The sequence below is a fragment of the Capricornis sumatraensis genome, chromosome 9 (genome assembly GCF_032405125.1).
Source record: "Capricornis sumatraensis isolate serow.1 chromosome 9, serow.2, whole genome shotgun sequence".
Lineage (NCBI taxonomy): Eukaryota > Metazoa > Chordata > Mammalia > Artiodactyla > Bovidae > Capricornis > Capricornis sumatraensis.
The window spans coordinates 80292636-80314780 of NC_091077.1; the positions used below are offsets into that span (position 1 = coordinate 80292636).

The window sequence follows — 22145 nt, forward strand, 5'->3', positions numbered from 1 at the left end:
CTCGTTTAGTCTTTATCCCACTAAATTGTAATTGCCTTTTTTTAGGTTTGTGGTTGCCAGTGGCTTATAAGCTTAAAGAGAACAGGGGCTTTGCTTCTCCTCTTTAGTTGTAATCATACTGTCAGTTGCAGTTCTCTGGCACATAGCAGGCATCCAATCAGATTTGTTAAATAAAAAAGGATTAGCTTTGAAGTTTTGAGCAGTCGCCAAGTCTTACTTTAAATTTGTGCTTTTTTTCCTTCACAAAATGTTATTTTTCAGGATATCATATTAGGAGTTCACAATTCATACAGCAATTATACTGAAGAACTAGAAGGGGTATTAGGGATCATTTGGTGTGACTTGGGAGTAAACCAAGGCCCAGAAAGGGGAATCGACTTGCTGGGGATTTCTAAAGTCAAATAGTCATGACCTGTTTCCCAAAACATGTATTCTAAGGCAAGCCAGTGCTTGCCAGTCCTTTTCACCTGACAGCACACCAAGAAAATGATTACAGTGCTGGTACACTGGAGGAAGAGGTTGCTCAGAGAAAATGAGGTTGGCCCAAGGGCTCTGACCACCCCAGCCCCACCTGCCACTTTGAGGGTCAATGTTTTAGAACACCTGTAACCTTTGAGGCAGTCCAAGATGCCATATGCCAAGACATACTGCTACCAACCAGGGTTCTTGGGCTCCTTAATCGGTAGAAATTGTTAAGAGGCCAGGCATGGCTTTATTGGGGCCCCTGCAGCAGCAGTAGAGAGTGATAAAAAGCAGCAGTTTCCCTTGCTTGCTCAAGGGAGCTGAGCTGGTTCCTTATATGGGGGGAGTATAGGGGTGTGTCCAGGGTCAGGCCAGTGGGGGAGCTGAGGTGGTTTGCCCTCCCCTTTGTTGGTGTTGTATGCAGGAGTCATGCGCAGTACCCTTGTTTTGCTCCTGGCCTTTAGAAGTGGCAGTTGGATATTTGGTCTCTTTATACATTATTGTCCATAATTTGCCCCAACTGCATATATATGCAGTTATTTATGGTCCCTTATAGTTTCTTTGTATTTAACAGAATATAACACTCAAAGAGATATTTGTCCAGATGCAAGCACTACAGCAAAGTATCCCAGATCCCAGACCCCAGCCTGTCTCAGTACTACTTGGGAAACTCCACCATAACCTACTGTAATCTCAGGAGTTTTCTGCATTTTAAGCCAAATGACTTTGTAATGGATGGATTTTTAAAAACTCTATTTTGTATTGGGGTGTAGCTGATTAACAAACAGTGTTGTGATAGTTTTAGGTGGACACAGCAAAGGGATTCAGCCATTCATATACATGTATCAATTCTCTTCCAAAGTCCCCTCCTAATCCAGGCTGCCACATAACACTGAGCAGAGTTCCATGTGCTATACAGTAGATCCTTGTTCTTCATGTAATGGATGGGTTTTTGATAGAAATCAAAGGTGGGGGTTTTAGTTTGTGTTTTTGTAAAAAATATAAATAATATAAACATTGGGAAGGAGAAAGGGGAAGATATAGTTGGTGCCTTGTAAATTTCTAAGGAGGAGAGTTAGTCAAATGCAAAGCAGGAAGATTCCCGGGAAGTACTGGAACCCTGTGTATCTGTGTAACCCAAGGGAAACCCACATCCCAGAGAAGGACAGTTTTATCTGTCCTCCACCATCTCCCAGAGCTTGCTCAAACTCATGTCCATGGAGTAGGTAATGCCATCCAGCCATCTCATCCTCTGTTATCCCCTTGTCCTCCCGCCTTCAATCTTTACCAGGATCAGGGTCTTTTCCAATGAGTCAGTTCTTCACATCAGGTAGCCAAAGTACTGGAGTTTCAGCTTCAGCATCAGTCCTTCCAATGAATATTCAGGGTTGATTTCCTTTAGGATTGACTGCAGTCCAAGGGACTCGCAAGTGTCTTCTCCAACACCACTGTATTGTATTAGGTACAAAAATATTAATGAGTGTTATAGCTTCTTCTTGTATTAGTTCCTTTGTCACTGTATAATGCCCTTTTTTTGTCTTTTATTATTATAGACCTTGTTTCAGAGTCTGTTTAGTCTGTTATGAATATTTCTACCTCCACTCTCTTGTTTTCATTTGCATGAAATATCTTTCTCACCCTCATGTTCAATACGTGTGTCTCTAACTCTGAAGCAAGTCTTCTGTAGGCAGCAAATAGATGAGTCCTTACTTTAAAAATCTCATTAGCCATCTTGTGTGTTTTGACTGGAGCATTTGGTTCATTGTGATTTAAAGTGATTATTGGTAGGCATATACTTACTAGGGCTTCCCAGGTGGCTCAGTGGGTAGAATCTACCTGCAGTGCAGCAGACACAGAGACACAAGTCTGATCCCTGGAGGAGGATATGACAGCTCACTCTGATATTCTTGCCTGGAGAATCCCATGGACAGAGGGGCCTGGCAGGCTAGAGTCCATAGAGTCACAAAGAGTTAGACACTACTGATGCAGCTGAGCATGCACGCACGCACATGTACTTATTGTCATTGCCGTTTTGTTAACTGCTTTCTGATTGTTTTTGTAGTTTGTCTGTTCTTTTATTATTTTACCTACCTTTGATTTGATGATTCTTGTTTAGTGTTATGCTTGTCTTCCTTTCTCTCTAATTTTTGTTTATTTATTGTAGGATTTTGATTTGTGGTTACCTTGGGGTTTATTTGGAAAAGGAAATGGCAACCCACTCCAGTGTTCTTGCCTGGAGAATCCTGTGGACAGAGGAGCCTCGTCGGCTGCTGTCTATGGGGTCGCACAGAGTCAGACACAACTGAAGTGACTTAGCATGCATTCATGGGGTTTATTTATGTTGCTAGGTTTCTTTAGGCCTTCCTGTTAGTACCGCTGGCTTTCCAAGCAGCTCAGGGGACTTGTCTTCCTGGTGTTGTACTCCAGGTCAGGACACCCAGTATGCGGCTTGACCAGATCACTCCCCAGGAAGGATCCCTTTTCTCTTCTGTGTCCTTTCCCAGGGGCCTAGATCCTGACCTGATGACTTTTCTTCTCTTCCTACCTGATTCTTTGTGACCTTTCCATTTCTTTTTATTTTTTATTGAAGTATAGTTGATTTTCAATGTTTCACATGTATAGCAAAGTGATATAGTTTTTTTTATATCTATCTCTGTATACAGATATATGTGTATATCTGTGTGTTTGACTGTCTACAGTTATTAATCCCCACTACCTCTTCCCCTTTGGTAACCATAAATTTGTTTTCTGTGTCTGTGAGTCTATTCTGTTTTGTAATAATTTCATTTGTATCATTTTTGAAGAGTCTCTTTATGGATCTTTCTTACAGCATTGGTTGTACAAAGTCTTTTCTGCCAATCTCTAGTTTATTTTCAGTGAGAATCACTATAAATGTGTTTTTCACATAGCATAATCATCAGATATATTGTTAATGACTGAAGGAAACATTAATGGCATTTCAGTGTTGTTTTCTGTTGCTTCTGTCTCCTTTCTTCCTGATTCTGAAACAGTGAGTTAAAGAAGGACATCTTGTATAACTGCTTTAAAAAAAATAATCAATGTTTTTCTCTTACTTTTTTAAATTAATTTTTTTATTGGAGTACAGTTGATTTACAGTGTTGTATTAGTTTCTGCTCTTCAGCAAAGTGAGTCAGTTATATGTGCATATGTATCCACACTTTTTTTAGATTCTATTTTTAGATTCTATTCCCATACAGGTCATTTCAGAGTATTGAATAGAGTTCCCTGTGCTGTGCATTAGGTTCTTAATAGGTTATCTATTCTATATATAAGTGTGTATATGTCAACCCTGATCTTCCAATTTATCCTGCTCTTCCCCCTGGTAACAACAAGTTTGTTTTCTACATCTGTGACTCAACTTCTGTAAATAGGTTCATTTGTACTATTTCTTTAGATTCCACATAAAAATGGTATCATATGATACTGTCTTTGTCTGACTTACGTCACTCAGTATGACAGTCTCTAGGTTCATTCACATTGCTACAAATGGCATTATTTTGTTCTTTTTTACGGTGGAGTAGTATTTCGTTGTATGTATATACTACATCTTCTTTATCCATTCCTCCACTGATGGACATTTAGGTTGCTTCCACGTCTTGGCTATCGTAAATAGTTCTGCAGTGAACATTGGTGTGCATGTATCTTATGGAATTATGGTTTTCTCTAGATATTTGGCCACGATTGGGATTGCTGGATCATATGGTAGTTCTATTTTTAGTTTTTTAAGGAACCTCCATACTATTCTCCATAGTGACTGTATCAATTCACATTCCCACCAACAGTGTAGGAGGATTCCCTTTCCTCCACAACGTCTCCAGCATTTGCTTTCTGTAGACTTATTTGTGGTGGTCATTCTGACTGGTGTGAGGTGGTACCTCATAGTTTCGATTCGTATTTCTCTAATAATCAACAGTTTTGACCATCTTTTCATGTGCCCGTTGGCTATCTGTATATCTTCATTGGAGAAATGTCTATTTAGGTCTGCTGTCCATTTTTCGATTGTGTTGTTTGTTTTTGTTATTGAATTGTATGAACTGCTTGTATATTTTAGAAATTAACCCTTATCAGTCACTTTATTTGTAAATATTTTCTCCCATTCTGTGGGTTTTCTTTTCGTTTTGTTGATGGTTTCCTTTGCTGTGCAAAAGCCTTTAAATTTCATTAGGCCCCGTTTGTTTATTTTTGTTTTTATTTTCATTTCTCTAGGAGGTAGATCAGAAAAGATCTTGCTGCGATTTATGTCAGGAAATGTTCTGCCTATGTTCTCCTCTAAGAGTTTTATAGTATCCAGTCTTACATTTAGGTCTTTCATCCATTTTGAGTTCATTTTTGTGTTGTTGTATTAGAGAACATTCTAATTTAGTTCTTTTACACGTAACTGTCTGGTTTTCCCAGCACCACTTATTGAAGAGACTTTCATCATTGTATACTCTTGCCTCCTTTGTTATAGATTGATAACATAAAACTCTTCACAGTTTGAGTGTCAAGGATAACCGCTTTTTAAATTGTTCCGTGATACAGAATGTTCCTGTTCCTTTTCCTGTCTGACTCATCTTCACTGTTTGCACTACTCAGCCTTCAAGGCCTCCAAAATGCTACTGCCTCCTTAAAGCCTTCCCTATCTGGCCAGAAATAATTTCTTTCTATTCTAGCACTTTCTCTGTTCCTTAAAAAAAAAATTTCTCATCATCTACCACTTTTTGGTACATGGGTGTAGTGGGAGAGGGCCTAACCATGATGGGAGAGGTAAATTCAAATCCTACTTTGCTGTTAGTGTACTGTCATCCCTGGATAGGCCACCGTCCTCACTGGGTCTTGATTTCGTCATCCATAAAGTGCAGGGGTTGGGCTGAGTCACCACTAGCTCTCAGTAGGATGTAAATTGGAAAGCATGGAGATGTCGGAAAGATTTGGACTTTTATCTTGGTATCTTAGCATGCAGCCTAAACTCTCCAGCCTCATTCTCCCCCTTTCTATTTGACAGGCACCTAGAGTTAAAAGTATAAAAATTTGGTTGAGAGCTTGCCTGGACAGAGCTTTCACTAAGGAGTCTATTACTGTAACATGCTATTAAAAAAATTATTTATTATAATTATTATTATTGGTTGTGCTGGGGCTTTGTTGCTGTGCATGGGCTTTCTCTAGTTGTGGCAAGTGGGGGCTTCTCTTTGCTGCAGTGCCTGTCCTTCTCATTGTGATGGCTTCTCCTGTTGGAGAGTAACCAGGCTCTTGGGCTTGCGCTCAGTAGATGTGGCACTCAGTAGTTGTGGCACACAGGCTTAGTTGCTCCACAGCATGTGAGATCTTCCTGGACCAGGGATCGAACCCGTTTCCCCTGCATTTGCAGGTGGATTCTTTACCACTGGACCACCAGGGAAGTCCTCTTACTATAATGTGCCATTGATTGATGTTTTCAGGGAATAAAACACTTTGAAACTGTCAAACTTTTCATCAGTCTGCAACTATTATATAAATAGTTCTACCATGATTCTTTTTAAAGGATGGATGTGAATATCTGTACCTGTCAAGGAAAAAGACAGTTTTTGCAGAAAATTAGCTGATATTCAAGTCTTGGAAATTAACATTAGACAACTTTTTTTTTCCCTTCTTTGCATCTTATAACTTCATAGATACTGATTGATCATTACTGTAGTTTATCCAGTGAGGAATCCAAGGATGCTGGCCCAGAGCTCGGGGAGCACTCCTCCTATTTAGCAGTGACTGTGATTTCTTGTCACTGAGTGGAAGTTCCCTTTGAGACATCTGTCAGGATGTTAGCTACTGTAGTGGCTCTGTGTTACTGGCCAAGATACTTAGCTTCTCCAGGCCTTTCTTCCCATGTTACAGGTGAGGAAAGAAAGGCTTGGAGAAGCTAAATACAGAGAATTGATTTCTGTGCATCAGTTGGCTCTGAAATAAAAAATTAAAAGCTTTGCTGTCCTGTATTGAAGGAGAGACGAAGTATTCAAGGAACATGTACATGATGATGTGGTTCTAAAGAACAGCAGTTTCTGTGTAGTTAAGTGTAGAAGAAAAATGTCGTTCCTCTTGAAAATAATAGGAAGTACCAGATTTGCTTATCCATTTTTCACTAACTTACATGCAATTTAAATCCAAAAGAAAGTAACATTTCTATTTGTGTACGTGCCATCAGTTCAGTTCAGTCGCTCAGTCGTGTCTGACTCTGTGACCCCATGCATACACATGCTTATTTTACTTATCAAACTCTTCCAGTAAGTTTCACATTTGACTTTTACATTAAGTCTAAGGCATGTCAATATATGGCAAAACCAATACAGTATTGTAAAAAAAAAAAAAAAGTCTAAGGCAGAAAACCTTTCATTGCCTTTTGTTCATTTTTGCTGTTTCAGATACTCTAGAGTGTGTTGCAACTTTTTTCTTCATGTGGCTTAGTTTTAAGAAACAGTGATTTACAAAAATTATTAGTGTTTATAATTTTGAAGGACTTTCCCATAATTTTTTTCTTATTTAGTTAAATTTCACAAAATTTATGTAAGGCCAAGATTTCTATTACTCATTCTTACAGATGAGAAGATGAGATTGTACCTTGTTAATGAAAGTCTTTTCATACTGACAAACCTAGACAGCATATTAAAAAGCAGAGACATTACTTTACTGACAAAGGTCCATATAGTTAAAGCTATTTTTCCAGTAGTCATGTATGGATGTGAGAGTTGGACGATAAGGAAAGCTGAGCACTGAAGAATTGATGGTTTTGAACTGTGGTGTTGGAGAAGACTCTTGAGAGTCCCTTGGACTGTGAGGAGTCAAACCAGTCCATCTTAACAGAAATCAGTCCTGAATATTCACTAAAAGGACTGATGCTGAAGCTGAACTCCAATACTTTGGCCAGATGCAAAGAACTGACTCATTAGAAAAGACCCTGATGCTGGGAACGATTGAAGGTGGGAGGAGAAGGGGACAACAGAGGATGAGATGGTTGGATGGCATCACCGACTTGATGGACATGAGTTTGAGCGAGCTCTGGGAGTTGGTGATGGACAGGGACGCCTGGCGTGCTACAGTCCATGGGATTGCAAAGAGTCGGACATGACTGAGCAACTGAACTGAACTGAATGAAAGCCAGAAACCGATACTGTCTTCTAATTACAAACATTATTTTCTGTTTTATTTTGCTTTATCACTGTATATCTTATTTACTAAATTATTTGGTTATTAAATTAAGATTTTTTAAGATACTCTGTCAAATTATTGATTCTGTTTGGAAGGAAAAACAGAATTGAAGAATAAATATAATTTCTTATTTTTTAAGATGTTGAAAAGAGTAAGGTGTCTACCAGATAAAAGGTGTTCATTTTCCTTTGCCTCATAGCTTCCCTAAATTACTGATTTAAACAAAAATTTGACTCCCACATTTGCTTGGCTACCCTCTTGTGCTCATCGAGTTGGGTAGTTCTGCTTCAGGCAGCTCCATAAACCAGGCCTTCATGGGGGGCCTTAGCATGGCAGGAGTAACCCTTCTGTGGGCTATCTGCTTTGTGCTGTATTCTTTCATTTTCTATTATGTGCTTTTCTGTAGTACTTGTTTTTTGTGTAATACACTAAGAAGTCCAAATAACAAAATGTTGTTTGAAACTTGTGAATTTTTCGTAAGTTATACTAGTGTCTTTGTAAAGAGTTACTTGATTATTCATGACTGCTGCTGCTGCTAAGTCGCTTCAGTCGTGTTCAACTCTGTGCGACCCCATAGACGGCAGCCTACCAGGCTCCCCCGTCCCTGGGATTCTCCAGGCAAGAACACTGGAGTGGGTTGTCATTTCCTTCTCCAGTGCATGAAAGTGAAGAGTGAAAGTGAAGAGTGAAAGTGAAGTTGCTCAGTCGTGTCTGACTCTTTGTGACCCCATGGAGTGCAGCCCACCAGGCTCTTCCGCCCATGGGATTTTCCAGGCAAGAGTACTGGAGTGGGGTGCCATTGCCTTCTCCTTGTTCATGATTATCCATGAATAAATAATTAAATCTTAAGGTAATTCACTTAAATAACTTTTAACTACCTGATATTTCAAACAAAGGAGAAGGTACAGAAACCTATGTAATAGATACTCATTTACCCTTCACTCAAATATCATAAAGACTGACATTTTGTTAAAATTTAGGTTTTTTTGAAGTGAGTAAAAGATTACACATATAGCTAAGGTCATATGTAATTAACTGCCATCTCTTTTCCTCCCTCTTCACCTCCTATTCTCACTATTATCCTGGTGTTATTTATTATCATAATGGATGGTTTTTATTCTTTTATTTGATATAGGTGTATCTTAATATGATATAGTTATTTTTGTATATACTTAAACTGTACATAAATATACCCCAGTGAAAGTTTCTTATTGTATTCTACATTGTAAATAATTGTTTTATTATACAAAGTAGATCAATTCATTTTCCTAATGATAGACAATTAGATTTTTTCCATTTTTTTGTCTATTATGAATACAAACAGTATTACACTGAGCAGCTTTATGAATGTCTTTTTGAGTGCTTGTGTACTTTCCTAGATTTCTAAAAGGGGAATCACTGTGTCACGTAGACCAGTGTATGGGCTCTTTAGCTTCAGTAAACATTTCCAAATTGCTCTCCACGTTCTTGCCAACATGCTATGTAAGCAGACTTTTAAACTTTTTGATAGTATGATGAATGTAAAAAGTTATTTCTTAAAAATTGTTCCTTCAGAAATTTTGACCATTGATATTTCTTTTTTTTTTTTCTTATATGACTACGAGGAATAGCGTGTAGGTCCCTTGAAAAATGCTGCTGATTTCATTTTCCTTTCTCTGATAAATGCTTTTTGGCCTTTGTGTATACAATATATTTATGTCCTTTGCCTATTTTTCCATTGTTTTGATGGTCCTAATAAGTAGGAGCACTACTTCTTTGTTATATGCCTTTTCATTTTGTGTTTGGTGACTGCTTTTAATAACAGAGGTTTTAAAATTTAATCAAATATATTAGTCTTTTCCTGTATGATTTATATTTTTATATTGCTTACTCTATCTTGACAGTAAATTATTCCCTACCTTCATGTCATTAACTTGTTCTTCCATGTTTTCTTCTAAAAGATTGCTTGCTTTTCATATTTTTTCTTTCATCCATCTGGATTGATTTAGAGGCTGTGTGAGATTCAAGCCTGACTTTTATTATATGAGTACCCAGTTACCCCACCATGGTTTATTGAGCGTGGCATCTTTTCTGCTTATTTGTGATCCTAACTCTCACATATACACGTGCCAATATAGGTTTGTGTCCAGGCTTGCTGTTACTTCTCTGTTTACCTGTTCCTAAAGCAGTGCTGCACTTTTAATTACTATAGCTTTACAAAGTCTCCTCTCCCAGCTCATTCTTCAAAGTTGAATTGATTTAACTCTATCAAAGAAATTTCAGAATTAACTTCTACAGTTGTATTGCATGTAGGTTAATTTGTGAGAATGTATTCATTTCCTTTTGAAGATAACCTTTATTGAAACATAACATACAGAATTAAGTACAAATCGTAAGTGTACAGCTTAATGAATTTTCATAAAGTGTACCCATGTAAGTATCCAAAACCAGGTCAAGAAATGGAACAATAGTATGGGAAGGAACATATTCTAAAATCTCCACTTGTAGAGAAAGGGAGGGCCTCCCAATAACTCCTTCCCTTCTAGAGGGTAACCACTCTCCTAATTTCTTTTACCAAAGAATAATAATTTGGTTATTTTTGTTCTCGTTTTTGATCTTTATATAATAAAAACATACAATATGTATTCTTTGTGTCTGGATTCTTTGATTCAACATTGGTTTTATGTGATTCATCCTTTTTTTCCCCATATTGCTTATTTACATTGTCATAGAGACTTTCATTGTATAAATATATAACTTTTCTGTTCTGTTGGTAAACATTTGAGTTACTTCCAGTTTAGTACTATTATGAAAGTATTGCTGTGAACATTCTTTTACATGTTTTTTTTTAATGTACATCACGTACACTTCTGTTGGACTTGTACCTGGGAGCCGAATTGTTCAGATATGTCTACTTTCAGCTTTAGTAGACTCTCCCAAGCAGTTTTCCAAAATAGCATACAATTTACTCCCCTAATAACAGTATATAAAAATTCTAGTTGTCCTACATCTTTGCCAAAGCTGAATACTGACAGTTTTTAGTTTTAACTGTAGCCATTTAGTGAAGTAATGTTGTCTCCCTGATTTGATTTGTGTTTTCTTAATGATTTAAAGTAGACTGTCATCTTACTGGTCATTGGTGGTTTTTTCTGTTGTCACTTAAATTCTTTTTTCTCTACCTTGTTTCTTGAAGTTTGTCTTTCTTTTGATTTGTGGAAGTTCATTATGTACACTATATCCAAGTCTTTGGGAAATATTTAGTAGTATATCATATATTCTGTAATTTTTTATTCCCTTAATGACATCTTTTGATCAATGTTGTTATTGTTGTTTTGTTGCTAAGTCATGTCCATCTCTTTGTGACCCCATGGACTGCAGCATGCCAGGCTCCCCTGTCCTCCACTATCTCCCGGAGTTGGCTCAAGTTCGTGTTCATTGATTCGATGATGCTGTCTAACCCATCTTATCCTCTGCCGTCCTCTTCTCCTTTTACCTTCAGTCTTTCCCAGCATCCGAGTCTTTTCCAATGAATTGGTTCTTTGCATCAGGTGGCCAGAGTGTTGGAGCTTCAGCTTTAGCATCAGTCCTTCCAGTGAGTATTCAGGGCTGATTTCCTTTAGAATTGACTGGTTTAATCTCCTCGCAGTCCAAGGACTCTCAAGAGTCTTCTCCAACATCACAGTTCAAAAGCATTAAGCCTTCAAAAGCTTTTATAAATTTGTTTTAAAAGAAACCTTTTTTTTTTACTGTTTACCTTTTTCAATTTCTTTCAATAATATTTTGTAGTTTTCTCTGTAGAAATCTTGTTCATTGCATTAGGTTTATTCCGAGATATTTGATTTCTTTTGATACTGTGGTAAATTAGATCATTTTTAAAATTTCCAGTTACTTGTTGATAAAATGTAGAAATTATGTTGACATTTGAAAACTGAACTTGTACCTAAAGCGTTTGCTCAATTCATTTGTAGATTCTAATAATTTTCATAGATCACTTTAGATTTTCTGGTAACATAGTAATGACATATAGGAGTAATGACAGTTTCATTATTCTCTTTCTAATCCTTATACCTTTTATTTCCGTTTCCTACATTTTAAAAAATGAATGGATGTTTAATTTCTTTATTTTGTTAATGTGGTGAATTACATTAACTGTCTTTTGAATATTAAACCAACCTTATTTTCTTCAAAAATTCTAAATGGTTTATATATCTTTGGATTGTCTTATGAATATTCTGTTGAGGAGTCTTGTGTTTGTGTTTGTGGATGAAGTTGACCTGTAAGTTTTCTTTCTTGTAATGCCCTTGTCAGGTTTTGATGTCAAGATCATGGTGGCTTTCAGAAATGATTTGGGAAGAGTTCCCTATTGTTCTCTTCTCTAGAATGGTTTTTGTAAGATTGACACTATTTTTTTAGATTTTCTTTTTCAGTCGTTCAATCATGTCCAACTCTTTCCGACCCCATGGACTGCAGTGCGCCAGGCTTCCCTGTCCTTAGTGGGAAAGTTATCTCGGTTTGGGTTTTTCTTGTTGAAGGATTTTTAATTACAGATATAAAACCTTTAATATATACTGGATTGTTTTCTATTTATTATATTATTTTAATTAATTTTTTAAAAGAACCCTGCTCATTTAATCTGAATTTTCAAATCATTTCATATGCCAAATGTTTGTTTATAATAGGTTAATTATTTTTTAACATCTGTAGAAAAATTGAAAGATTTTTGATCATAAGTTTTATCATTCAGGGCTTCCCTGGTGGCTCAGACAGTAAAGAATCTGCCTGCAATGTGGGAGACTGTGGGTTTGATCCCTGGGTTGGATAGAGCTCCTGGAGAAAGGGTTGGCAACCCACTACAATATTCTTGCCTGGAGAATTCCATGAACAGAGGAGCCTGGGGGGGCTACAGTCCATGGGATTGCAAAGAGTCAGACAACTGAGAAACTAACACTTCACTTTTTCAACTTAGAGATGGAATAGGTTTACTTTTTATCCCCTCAATTGTAAGGCTTTATAATGCTTTAATCTGATACCCCCATTATTTGCATCTCAACTCTTCTTGGCTCTTCTCTATTTTTTGTTTCCTAATCATTGCTAATTGTTCTTTTTACCCCTGTCATACCTTTTGGTTCCTCATAACTTCTCATTTACGGTCCCCAGTGCCTTGTAGCTTCATTCTTTCTCTCTTATCAACCTCTCCTCTGGTTATCAATAGATTGATCCTCTCCATGGTTCTTGGGGCTTCTCCACTGGCTCAGTGGTAAAGAATCTGCAATGCAGGAGCCACAGGAGACACGGACTCCATCCGTGCATCAGGAAGATCCCCGGAGGAGGGCATAGCAAGCCACTCCAGTATTCTTGCCTGGAAAATCCTATGAACAGAGGAGTCTTGTGGGCTATATACAGTCCGCAGAGGCTCAAAGAGTCAGCCATGACTGAAGTGACTAAGCATGCACGCAGGCACTCCATGGTTCTCAATTTCAACTCCCAAGAGATGATTTGATGAGCCTAGTTTCAGAAGACGTTTATGTCTTCTCTTAGGCTGTTGGTCAGTTAATGGATTGGCTACTTTTGACCAGGCAGGTATTGCCAAGGGCATTGTGTTCACATAGTAAAGCACGTGGATGCCTAAGGCTGACTCCTCTGTAGAGGACTGCATTTGGATGGTTTCTCTTAGGATATACTTGGCAAGTACTAGAATTGTTTAATACAGGTAAGTTCTAGAAATTTAATCACAGCAATTATTGCAGCTTTTCTGCCTTTTTCACTTACTCTGGTGAAATGTCAGTGAGTAATTAAATGCTGAAAAATTGATACCTAGAATTTGGTATTATCAATCTCTTTACTATCTATATTAAAATCTATAACTGAAAATATCATGTGCTACCAATTCAGATTAGGCCTTCTGCAGTTAGATGTATAATACCTGTAATTTTCAAGATGAACATATGGAAATTGATAGATTTTAAATGTAAGTAATATAAAAGACACTCATAAGCAGATTAATGATTATTTAAAGAGAAAACCATAGGGGTTATCTCATCTAGGTTGATTCTTGTTATTTCCCTTTCTATACTCCAAAACAACCTTGTGCACTGCTGAGAATTCACTGTTCTGTAATATCACAGTTGAAACTGAAGACAGAGAGCTTCTTTCCCTTTGTGATGCTTAATGGGTGACATTTAAATACCACAGCATAATCTTTGCCTAATACATTCCCATTTATGGAATAAATTATAGCTATTATATAGAAGCCCCTCTGGTACAATAAGTGAAATTGCCTTTTAATTTTCTAGGGGGACTCGGAGAGAGTAATGATAATTACTGGACCAAACATGGGTGGAAAAAGCTCGTATATAAAACAGGTTGCACTGATTACTGTCATGGCTCAGATTGGCTCCTATGTACCTGCAGAGGAAGCAACAATTGGAATTGTGGATGGCATTTTCACAAGGTAAAAACACAAATTCTATTTGAATGTATTTCTGACAATAAATCATGACCACATTGTCACATGAATTTTCTTATGTACATATTTAATTGAACAGATTTGCTGTATAGGATTTTGCTATTTAGAATTTAGGAGTTTAAAGAAATCACTTCATCATGAAACTAATATCAGAAGGGACCTAGATCATTTTGTCCAATAGTTTCCAAGTTATTTTTAGTTACTGAGCTCTTTCTTTAAAGGAAATCATGTGTAGAAGATCAATCAGAGGTAGAGAGCTTGGAGACTTGGTTTCTAGGCTCTGTAGAGAAGTCTGCTATCCATGTTTTATTGGTGGTCTGCCTTCCTTGTTTTATAGATGGGGAACTGAGAACAGACTGGAAAAGGCACTGGCCCAGATAATTTAATTCATATTCCTTTTTGCTCTAAGGACATAACATGAGGCTAAGACTTACCCTCAACATATAAACCTAAATTATTTGCCATATTTGGAATATAGGTGAAATATCCTGGTCCCATGTGTTAAGATTCATAGTTTAATCTACTTATTCAGATTTATGAGTTCTTAAAGTATTATTTATATTTCCTACACTTAATTTTTAGGAAAAAAATAAATATAGTCTATAGCACATAGTCAAAGTATGTCTTTAGAGTATCTGATTTATTTTCCTGCTTATTTAATATTTGACCCTTGAACACATCAGAATATATCACATGCTAATGTTCATGTATTTGAATAGACATTAGAATACTTTAAAATTTGGTTTTATATCTAAGAATGAGCAAAAGCAAAGCAGCTTAAATTATGTTTTATGCCATATCACCAGACAGATGTTATTTTGATTTCCATATATTTGTAAATTAACTAGGCCTTCCTGATAGCTCAGTTGGTAAAGAATCCGCCTGCGATTCAGGAGACCTCGGTTCAATTCCTGGATCGGGAAGATCCCCTGGAGAAGGGATAGGCTACCCACTCCAGTATTCTAGCCTAGGGAATTCCATGGGGTCACAAAGTCCATGGGGTCACAAAGAGTCGGACATGACTATCTTTCACTTTCAAGAAATTTTAAAAATCTTCCTTTAGTTTTAAAAATTATAATTAATTTTCTGTCTCCTAAGAAAAATATACTAGATATTTTATTTTGGTTACATTATTAGGGAGACTGACAGAAATTTTATTAGGAGAAAAAAGATATAAAGAAAGGAAAATAAAAAGAAAGAGAAAAAATATCTTGGTCCATGTAAGGTAATTTGTCTGGAAGAAAATCTAGTTAGCAGGATATCAGGAGTATTTTTCTACACAAGGAATAGAAAAGAAAATAGGTTTTAGTTTTCTCATTGAGCAAGCAGGCCTGAAGCAGGGGGCGCCTTCTGGTGCTTTAGTGGCTCTGCAGTTGGGTTGTCTTCTCCTGATAGCTGCAAGATAGTTACTGTGAATCTAGATAGCACGTTGATATTTGCATGAGGAAAAAGGGGAAAAGGAATGCAAAGACTTCTGTTTTTCAGGAAGTCCATACCTTTTTGGAAGCTTCCCAGAAAGCTTCACTTATATTTCACTAACCAGAACTGTGTCTCATGGCGATAATTATAAGGGAAACAAGTTATGAATTTGATTTTGTCTAGTTTTATAATGGAGTTAGGTAAGGGACAGGATGTTCAGGATTAGATTCAGAAGTAACCAGAAAATAGTTTCTGCCACAAGGAATGGATTCAGTGATAACAACAGCTAACCTTTATGATAATAACATATTTATAATATTAATATAATAACATTCTAATCAATGAATAGACACTGTTCTGTGTACATAAAATATTTATATAAAGTGCATTCAGTGAGAGCAAACATAAGCCTTCTGGAAAAGGATAACACATATTAATTTCAACAAACTTGGATATTTATCCATTTGTTTTCACTTGTTCATGCATCCAACTTATACTAACTTGACATCTAACATGACAAGCGCTTGGAATACAAAGCAACCATAGTTTCTGTTCCCATGAAGTTTACCTGATGGAGAATATTAGCATAAACCAAAAAATCCTATAAAGAAATGTAAAACTACAGATACGACAAGTCTACAAAGATTGTGTAAAGAGGCTATGACTGCCTGTGGTAACGGGATCTGATCTGGTCAGGAAGATCAGGGGAAGGCTCCCTTTAGCAAGTGATGTGTGTGTGAAGGAGGAGTTAAATTGAAGAAAGAGCATTTCAGACCAAGGAAGCAACATGTGCAAAGTTCTTTCACATTAAAAAAAAAAAAAAAAACCACATAGACAACAGACTAAATGGTTGCTCTCTAGGGGAGCACGTTTTCAATGAAGACATGAAGAAGAAAATAGGCAAGTTACGCAGAGTGTAGGCCATGTTAGGAGTCTGTGTAAAAGCCATGGGAAACCACTGAAAGGCTTGCCATGATCACCTCTACACTGGCTGCAACGCAGAAGATATTTGGAGAAAGGACACAGTTGATCAGACCAATGTTATCAGTAGGCCCTTGCAGTGGCCTTGGTGAGACGTATCAGTAGTTTGAACTGGGTTTGTAGTGTTAAAGTGAAAGGAGTCATAATTGAAAGGCAGTTAGAAGATAAATCAACAGGACTTGATAATAGATAGGTATGAGGCTGAGATAAATAAGTGGAGTTTTCAGAGATGAGAATAGTTTGTGCATCTGGTTGAAGAATGGTGGCATTTACTGGAAGAGGATGATTTTTTTTTCCCATGGATCCTGACTTTAGTTTTGTTTTTAATTTTATTGGAGTATAGTTGATTTACAATGTTGTTAGTTTCAGGTGTACAGCAAAGTGCTTCAGTTACGCTGTTGCTGCTGCTAAGTCGCTTCAGTCTTGTCCAACTCTGTGCGATCCCATAGATGGCAGCCCACTAGGCACCTCTGTCCCTGAGATTCTCCAGGCAAGAACACTGGAGTGGGTTGCCATTTCCTTCTCCAATGCATGAAAGTGAAAAGTGAAAGGGTAGTCACTCAGTTGTTCCCGACTCTTAGCGACCCCATGGACTACAGCCTACCAGGCTCCTCCACCCATGTGATTTTCCAGGCAAGAATACTGGAGTGGGGTGCCAATGCCTTCTCCGGCTTCAGTTACAGATATACACATATCCATTCTTTTTCAGATTCTTTAATATAGGTTATTATTGAATATTGAATAGAGTTCCTTGTACTATATAGTAGATCCTTGTTGGTTATTTATTTTATATATAGTGTGTTTATGTTAATGCCAAGCTCCTAATTTATGTTTCCTGTTTGGTAACCATAAGTTTGTTTTTGAAATTTGTGAGACTGTTTCTATTTTGTAAATATGTTCATTCATATCATTTTAAAAAATTAGATTCTACATATGAGTGATATCTGATAGTTGTCTTCTTCTGCCTGGCTTATTTCACTTAGTATAATAATCTCTAGGTCCATCCATGGTGCTGCAAATGGCTTATTTCATTCTTTTTGATGACTGAGTATTGACTTTATGTCTGTATGTGGTAGGTAGAAACAGTCTTACACCTTTAGAAAGCTGTCATGTAGTCAGTTGAATATAAAATTTGAGTTCAGAGGGAGAGAGACATCTTTGTGTAAGTGGGGAGTGAAATCCTGTGTGTGAATGGGATCTTGTTGGCAGGGAGTATAGTGAAGAAGACAGTGTTCCAAGATTGAGCCTTAGAATTGCCAACATGTCATGGCTGAGTAAGAAGAATAAGCTTGAAAAACCAACAGAGGAGGAGTAACCAGAGAGGTAGGGGGAAAAACCAGGACATCCCAGTATCATGGGAGCATGGGGAAGAATGCTTCAAGGAAGAAGTGGTCCACAGTAGTTGAATGAGATGAAGCCTCAGAAGTCCACCTTGGTTTTAGTAAAATGGATGTGACTAGTGAAAGTGAAGAGGAACTAAAAAGCCTCTTGATGAAAGTGAAAGTGGAGAGTGAAAAAGTTGGCTTAAAGCTCAACATTCAGAAAACTAAGATCATGTCATCCGGTCCCATCACTTCATAGGAAATAGATGGGGAAACAGTGGAAACAGTGTCAGATTTTATTTTTTGGGGCGCCAAAATCACTGCAGATGGTGATTGCAGCCATGAAATTAAAAGATGCTTACTCCTTGGAAGGAAAGTTATGACCAACCTAGATAGCATATTCAAAAGCAGAGACATTACTTTGCCAACTAAGGTCCGTCTAGTCAAGGCTATGGTTTTTCCAGTAGTCATGTAGGGATGTGAGAGTTGGACTGTGAAGAAGGCTGAGCGCCGAAGAATTGATGCTTTTGAAGTGTGGTGTTGGAGAAGACTCTTGAGAGTCCCTTGGACTGCAATGAGATCCAACCAGTCCATTCTGAAGGAGATCAGCCCTGGGATTTCTTTGGAAGGAATGATGCTAAAGCTGAAACTCCAGTACTTTAGCCCCCATGCAAAGAGTTGACTCATTGGAAAAGACTTTGATGCTGGGAGGGATTGGGGGCAGGAGGAGAAGGGGACGACAGAGGATGAGATGGCTGGATGGCATCACTGACTCAATGGACGTGAATCTGAGTGAACTCCGGGAGTTGGTGATGGACAGGGAGGCCTGGCGTGCTGTGATTCATGGGGTTGCAGAAAGTTGGACTCGACTGAGCGACTGAACTGGAACAGGAGTGACCTTTGCAAGAACCGTTATGTTTGGGTGGTGGGAGGTTATAACTTTAACCCTCCAGTTATAGAGGGTTCGACAGTAAGTAAGAGGTTAGGAAATAGAGTTAGTAGATGACACTGGAGCAGATTGACTGGGAAGAGGAGGTGAGAAATCCAGTAAGGGACTTGTTTTGTTTTTGAGTGGTAACTTGAACATGTTTAAGAGGGATGTACAATGGGGTATGTTTATGTCCATGAATTTATGATTCTAAAAAAAGATGCATCGGTCACCTTGGAAGATATTAGAATGAATTCATGATATTTAAAACAAGAAGTCATTAGTCACTTTGGAGAATGAGAATTTAAAGATAAAGGGGAGAATCAAGCAGCTACCATGTCTTTCCAAAAGGATGATGAGAAGAATTTTCCCTTTATAGCACTGTTCCAGCTAGCAAAGAGGGAATAGTGGAATTAGAATATCACCCTCCCCCCCTTTTTTTTCAGTCCCTAATGTCATTATACATCTAGGCAATAATTAGAAATGGCTGCTAATGTCATGAAAAGAGAGACAACCAAACATTAGGTAAAGTTTGTAACACAAGCTATGAATTCAGGGCAAACAAATCAAATCTAAATCTATTTGGATCTCTAGATCTGTCTGAAACAGAGAGAGATACTGGTCTTTTATACTGCATGATTGAGCACAGCTTTAAAACACTAGTTAATTAGCAAACTTGTAACTGTGAATCAGTTAAAGAAGTAAAGAAATAAATAGATTATAAAGATTTAAACACATAAATATGGAACATTCTCTTAATGCTTTACCCTTTAAGTAGCTGTTGTTTCATGGACCTCAAGGTCATGTTTATATTGATAGAAGCAGTCTGCCATGGGCCTGAGTGTCTCTGCATGTACCTGCTAAGTATACCAAGGAAACCCGATTTCTCCCTACCTAGGCTTTTGTCAGAGGTGGACTTGCAGTAAGCAATATTGAGAGAAGAGGTGACATCTCCCCTCAGTGAGGAAGCTGGTTTCTGTTTGTTGTACAAGTAGTCAGTCCTCAAGCTCAGAGTTTCTGCTTGATTAACGACCCACTACATGCACAGTATCAGCATCCATGGTGAGCCCTTTGCCTTCTCCCTACGGCACTTAACAGCTGATGCAAACCAACATGAGCAATAAGTCCTTTGTCTCTGATTCAGGATTTTTGTGTCTTTTGACAGCATCCATGAAACGGGTGCTGGATTAACTTGACGTAAATAGAATATAACCCAAGACTTTGGCCGGTTCTGGATGGGTCACCAGGTTTCTTTTATCTCTTGATAATATCAACCTAGACAGCATATTAAAAAACAGAGACATTACTTTGCCAACAAAGGTCCATCTAGTCAAAGGTATGGTGTTTCCAGTAGTCATGTATGAATGTGAGAGTTGGACTATAAAGAAAGCTGAGCACTGAAGAATTGATGCTTTTGAACTGTGGTGTTGGAGAAGACTCTTGAGAGTCCCTTGGACTGCAAGGACATGCAACCAGTCCATCCTCAAGGAGATCAGTCCTGAATATTCATTGGAAGGACTGATGCTAAAGCTGAAGCTCCATTATTTTGGCCACCTGATGTGAAGAACTGACTCACTGGAAAAGACCCTGATGCTGGGAAGGATTGAAGGCAGGAGGAGAAGGGGATGACAGAGGATAAGATGATTGGATGGCATCACTGACTCAATGGACATGAGTTTGGGTAAACTCTGGGAGCTGGTGATGGACAGGGAGGCCTGGCATGCTGCAGTCTGTGGGGTTGCAAAGAGTCAGACACGACTGAGCAACTGAACTGAACTGGACTGAAGATGGAAGTAGATAGGTTAGTATTGGGAAAGGATGGAAGCTTTAGAGCCAGAAAATGCAGGTTTCCACACAGATTAACCAATTTCTTGACCATGCACTAGTTACTTTACCTAGGGCCTTGAAAGAAGTATGGTGTCCTTTTATTTAAAGAAAAGAAAAAATGATGTGTTATAATTGAGTACAAATCCTACTTTTCCACTTAACAACTATGTGACCTTTACTAAATTACTTGACTTTTCAGTGTTTCAATTTTATCACCTATAAAAATGGAGATTATACTGTGTCGAGACCAGCTCGACAAGCAAGGTTTCCAAAAGCGCTATACGGTGAGAGAATGAGAAACGAGACACAAGAATTCAGAGAAAAGCGAGGATCAGGGGACCAACACCGCTCCAAGGTGAAGGTGCCAAAACTGAATCCAAGCCAACTTTATTATACTTTCAGCTGTGAATGAAAGAATATGCGGGGAATTAAACTATAACTCATGTGGCCTTCAGGGCCAAAGAACAAAATGATCATTAACCATTGAGTAATTAGGAAACAGTAATCAATAACAAATAGATAACTAAGACTAATATTCTTATCTATAGATTTTTCCACCAGATACGTAAAACATGTGACTCTGAGACGCCAGCTGAGAAACCGTCTGGGGTTGGTTTTCCAACCCCAGGATCATATCTTGTTTTCAAGATTATGAACTGTTCCCTCTGGACTTGTTCCAAGAGTCTCATGCCTTGTAGAATCCAGTTTATCAATAATTCAGTTCAGTTGCTCAATCGTGTTCAACTCTTTGTGGCCCCATGAACCACAGCACACCAGGCCTCCCTGTCCATCACCAACTCCTGGAGTCCACCCAAACCCATGTCCACTGAGTTGGTTATGCCATCCAACCATCTCATCCTCTGTTGTCCCGTTCTCCTCCTGCCCTCAATCTTTCCCAGCATCAGGGTCTTTTCCAGTGAGTTAGCTCTTCGCATCAGGTGGCCAAAGTACTAGAGTTTCAGCTTCAGCATCAGTCCTTCCAATGAACACCCAGGACTGATCTCCTTTAGGATGGACTGGTTGGATCTCCTTGCAGTCCGAGGGACTCTCAAGAGTCTTCTCCAACACCACAGTTCAAAAGCATCAATTCTTTGGCACTCAGCTTTCTTTATAGTCCAACTCTCACATCCATACATGACTATTGGAAAAACCATAGCCTTGACTAGACGGACCTTTGTTGGCAAAGTAATATTTCTGCTTTTTAATATTCTGTCTAGGTTGGTCATAACTTTCCTTCCAAGGAGTAAGCATCTTTTAATTTCACGGCTGCAGTCACCATCTGCAATGATTTTGGAGCCCAGAAAAGTAAAGTCAGCCACTGTTCCCACTGTTTCCCCATCTGTCTGCCATGAAGTGATGGGACTGGATGCCATGATCTTAGTTTTCTGAATGTTGAGCTTTAAGCCAACTTTTTCACTCTCCTCTTTCACCTTCATCAAGAGGCTCTTTAGTTTCTTTTGTGGCACTTCCCAGGGCCTGATTTTCTTTTATTCTTCCTGTCTCCTACAATACTGCTTAAACCATAGATTATTGTGAGAAATAAAAATTAAGTATATAAGCCACCTGGCATATAATAGGTGCTCAG

The 22145-nt window shown here is 38.1% G+C and overlaps 1 protein-coding gene across 1 annotated transcript in view; it reads left to right on the forward strand.

Annotated features, from left to right (window-relative positions):
• MSH3 (mutS homolog 3) overlaps positions 1-22145 on the forward strand; it is a 191455-nt gene that overhangs the window by 138654 nt on the left and 30656 nt on the right. Inside the window, exon 20 of the mRNA XM_068980294.1 lies at positions 13911-14068. Coding sequence (XP_068836395.1) covers positions 13911-14068 — 158 coding nt within the window. The remainder of the gene's footprint in view (positions 1-13910; positions 14069-22145) is intronic.